This window comes from Alexandromys fortis, unplaced genomic scaffold (assembly GCF_014885135.2).
Source record: "Alexandromys fortis isolate MF-2015 unplaced genomic scaffold, M_Fortis_MF-2015_v1.1 scaffold_177, whole genome shotgun sequence".
In the NCBI taxonomy this organism is placed as follows: Eukaryota; Metazoa; Chordata; class Mammalia; order Rodentia; family Cricetidae; genus Alexandromys; species Alexandromys fortis.
Window position 1 is genome coordinate 2,734,327 of NW_026068056.1, and position 4,442 is coordinate 2,738,768.

General features: G+C 49.5%; 1 protein-coding gene across 1 annotated transcript; it reads right to left on the minus strand.

Annotated features, from left to right (window-relative positions):
- Nucleotides 1–4,163, minus strand: LOC126487239 (GTPase IMAP family member 7-like). The gene is made up of 2 exons (XM_050119954.1): nt 4,067–4,163; nt 1–1,236 (listed from the first exon to the last, which is right to left on the minus strand). The coding sequence occupies exon 2, from the start codon at nt 1,202–1,204 to the stop codon at nt 329–331; it is 876 nt and encodes a 291-aa protein (XP_049975911.1). The 5' UTR covers nt 1,205–1,236; nt 4,067–4,163; the 3' UTR covers nt 1–328.
- Nucleotides 4,164–4,442: the final 279 nt, after the last annotated feature.

Genomic DNA, 4,442 nt, shown 5'->3' on the forward strand with positions numbered 1-4,442 from the left:
ATTTCGGGTCATGACTACTGAGGCATTTCAGTCCATCAGAGCGGGGAGGGCAGGGCAGGCTGGCATAGGGAGCAGTGTGGATTTCAGGTCATGGCTACAGAGGCATTCCAGTCCATCAGAGTGGGGAAGGCAGGGCAGGCATAGGGAGCTGAGTGCAGAGTGTGCGACCCGGCCTGGGAGCCTGACACTGAGTCTTCACTCTGGCTCAGTGAATTCCTGGTTCTGCTCTCTCTGAAGTTTGCTGGTGGCTGTAGGAATGGGACAGCAGGGAGGATGGAAGGGAGGGAGATGAAGGAATGTTTAGAAGGAATGAAAAAAAATATACAGACTACTTACTAAAAATATGCCACACTTTCAAAAGAATTTTCTTAATTCCTTCAACAATCTGGCTGAGTATGCTATTCTCTGCTTCTTGTCTTATCTTTTGGTCGTATTTTTCCCTGATTGCCTGTATCATCTCCTCTTTTTCCTGAGCGCTGAGTTTCCCGAGAGCACACTCTTCCTCTACTATTCTAACTTCATTCCGTTTTTGCTCAGTGTAAAGTCGCCTCAGGAGCGCTACTTGGCTCTCCAGCCTTTGCTCTGCATCCTTGTAGATGGCATCAGAGAAGAAGACGCCGCCATTGCTCTGCACCATGGCTTCGACCAGCTCCACCAGCTCCTGCACCTGCGTTTCCAGCTCAGCCTTCCCTGCTCTGTTGTTGATGGCCAGGCAGCGGTCGCCACACTCCTTGATGATGCTTTTTAGGTTTGTATCTGAACTTTCTAGGAAGTCCTTTAGGCTCTGGTCCTCCAGCTCGTCTTTGCGGGTGAACAAGACAACCATGTACTTCATGGCTGCCTCCCCAAAGATAGCCTTGATCCTAATGACAGTTTCTTGCTCTTCCTCCGTGTAGCGACCCAGCTGCAGTACCAGGATGATGGCGTGAGGCCCAGGGCAGGACTGGAGGACACACTTGCTGATTTCAATGCAGGTGGTTTCCAGCTTGACCTTGGTGTCAAAGAGCCCTGGGGTGTCAACAATCAGGAGTTCTCTCTCCTTCCACTTGCGGGATGCTTTCTGACAGGTCTTAGTGACAGCATGGGGTGCAATTCTAGAATCGAATTTCCTTTGCCCCAGGATAGTGTTTGCTGTGGCACTTTTTCCACTCCCTGTCTTCCCTACCAGAACAATCCTCAGAGAGTTGTCACTGGGATCAGCCATGATCTTCTCAGAAGGTTCTGGACTCCAGGGGTCTTGAGCACATGTCAAAGGGAAGAAAGTGGTTTAGATAAACTGGAAGCCACACTGACCCTTGCAACCTTTCGATCTTTCCCATCTGCAAAGGTTCTCATACTCAGGGGCAATAGCAGATAACTGTGGGGTTAGCAACAGAAAATGTTTGGAGTTGATTAGCTCGGGACTGTAGGTGACCATCCCACTCTAAGGAGAAAACAGAGATGCTAATGTCTGGATTTTAAACCACAGTGTAACAGTGCAGAAATATGCCCTTTCAGGTTTGAACCACATGGATGCAGACAGCGAGAGAGTCCAGGGAACCATGAAAGACATTGCAAATTACTTCTTAAGCTCCCTCATCAAAATGCTCAGCTTCCCATAGTGTCTCAGAACAATTTTATTAGTGATATTGAGCCTTGGGTGACTGGAGAATTCCAATGCTATTGTACTCTCCAGAACCCAGGGAAGGAAAGAGCTTCCACATGCTTTCCGGGAGGCAAAGGGAACTCACATACAATTATCGTTGCCAAATCCTAATAGAATATTAGCAAGCTAGAATCCCATGGAATTTATAAACATGTCACATTATGGGAAAGCGGGTTTTCCATAGAGTGCCTGGGCTCAAGAAGATGAAGTTATTGCCATAACCCACAGCCCGAGTTCACACTGTAGGACACTGTAGGAAATGTGGGCTGATGCAAGCCTCCCATATGTTTATCCTTCTCTCTCTGTCTCTGTCTCATCCACTGAGTCCCCAAGCTAGCAAGTTAGTGGGGAAAATCTTTTCTACTAGAGTCCAGATGTTTCCACCTCACGTTCCCTAAGTATTTGAAGAATTAGACAACTCAAATAGAGAGAATGAGAAACAGAGAGACAGTTCCACTATCCACTGGAAAACTGTGTCTTTCCTGATTCTGCCTGCTAACCCAGAGCAGTAAAAGCAAGCCCATCAAGAGATCTGATCTTGGTATCTAAGTTCCATCACTTAGCGGAAGGTCCCTAGACAAGGGGTAAGCCCAGCATATATTTCTCATCCCTACATTCAGCAGAAGTCTGGACGTACAGCAGCACATTCCATTGGTACAGCTTGGGGAGGGCAGAAACTGTCAGACAGCAGATGGGAAAGCCAAGCCACACAGCTCTGTGAAAGGCCATTACTGAAGGATTTGCCCAGGGTACCACAATATCAAATCTGAGGATGTACCCAAGGACACACTGAGAACAATACAGACAGAAGTGTGCAGAACCTCGCTCGTGGGAGTGATAGCTATAAAAGGCAAAGCAAAAAATGATCCCATTTGCCCTGACTAGGAGACTGGTGGACTAACTCACACGCACACAGAAGATGTGCTCTGTCCCATGGGACGTCACAGAGCAACTGCCCAGGACCCAGAGGTGGGGAAATGGGCACCTCACCTTCTCTGTGCATGTGTAATATTCTCTCTAGTAAAGAGTTATGGGTGTGTATGCATTCTCCAAGTACAGTTCACTATGCATTGCTTCCACACATGTGCACACTTCGTGGGAGTCTGGATGGGGAATCGATTTCTTTCCTGGTTCTATAGGTAAGAAAACTGTTGTTCCAACATGCCCAACACCTGCCCTAGGGCCCCATACTCACACTGTCCATGGCAGGCACCGAAGGCCAAGACCCTCTGACTCCACCAAACTCCCTCATAACCAGGCCTAAGCATTTGCTTCCCGGGTCATCCTCAGGTCATGATTCTAAAGGCTGGCGGGCCATCACACCAGATATGCCACCAGGAACAAGAGGGGCGAGAACAGCCCTCCCTCTAGGAAGAGGAGCTGTGCACAAGTCTACTCTAGGGATGCCAGGTGAGGGCCACCCATCTCTCAGGTTTTTTTTTCATACTAACAAGCCAGGTTTGGGAGACAGAAACACTCATCTCAAAACTTTCTAAAGTGCTTCTACGAATACCCTGATAACCTGAAGCTCAGAAGTGAACAGAGAAAGTCCCTAGAAGACTACAGAGAGAGCAGGGCCTAGACTACTCTTGAGAATCCCTAAACCCGTTGAGATGCAGTTCCCTACACTTGTAAAGGGACTGTGCAACCAACCCATTAGGCTGGCTCTGGACTCCACGGGGCAAGTTCTGTAAAGGTCGCCTGCAGTGCTGAGTGTGACCACCACTCAAGATTGAGAGGCACTTGCTGTGTAAGGCTGTTTGTATGAAGAAAATTCGCAAAGGGCAGAAACCATAGCTCAGCAGCACGGCATTGGCCCAGCATGTGCATGGCCCTTTGTTGGATTCCCCAGCACCATGAAAGAGGACCCAGACCGCAAACACTGCAGCTCCCAGGCTCAGTCAGAACTACAGACACACGGGTCCTTCAGCACAGCCCGTCCTGTTCTAGAGCTCACATCCTCCACCCCAGCCCCCATACTTTCAGGGTCATGGCCTTTTTCCTGAGAAGCACAAGGTGGACCCAGATGTGGAGTCAGCAACAGGATTTCAATCTTGCCCACTTTGATGTCCCTCTGACAGTCATCGGTGCACTGAGATTTGATGCGGACAACTGAAGGGAGTTAGGGCACATTCACACTTGGTGACCTGCCTCCTAGTTCTGAGGATCTGCCTCAGGGGCAGCAGTGACATCTTAAGGAAAAGTGATGGGTTTTCAGACAACCGCAGCTAATGACATGGGTAGAAACCTCCTATGGAGCAAGTTTTTCTTGTTAGTCATGAGATGATGAACTACATACTAGACAGTCTCAGCATCCTTCCAGGGCCTCTCAACCTCATGCACTGAGTGCCTGGGCTGCACCATGGCCATCACACCCAGTCCCCGTCCCACGGGCTCTGTGTCCTCCATCCCACGGCTCACCTTCTCCTGCAGGACGTTGAGTTCCCACGCGTCCTCAAGGAAGCTGGCTACACGGCCACTGCTGCTGCAGTCCTGCAAACCCTGAGCGTAGAAGCTGGAGGGGTGGGGCCAGGACAACAGGTTTCAGTCTGAAGAACAGAGGAAACGGCTCTGTGCTGTGGTTGAACCTTCAGCTTAGGGCTAGGTGAATCTCTTCCTTTCGTACTTGCTGTGAGATCGAGTCACAGCCAGTGATTATGTTTGATGGTGTTGGCTCTGAAGACCCCATTCAGGGGTCCTCATGCAGCCTAGGACACTTTATCATCTGCTGCAGGACTGCATGCTGCTCTTTGCAGAAGTGTGACCCTGATCTCCAAACCGAGAGGACTGCTAACAA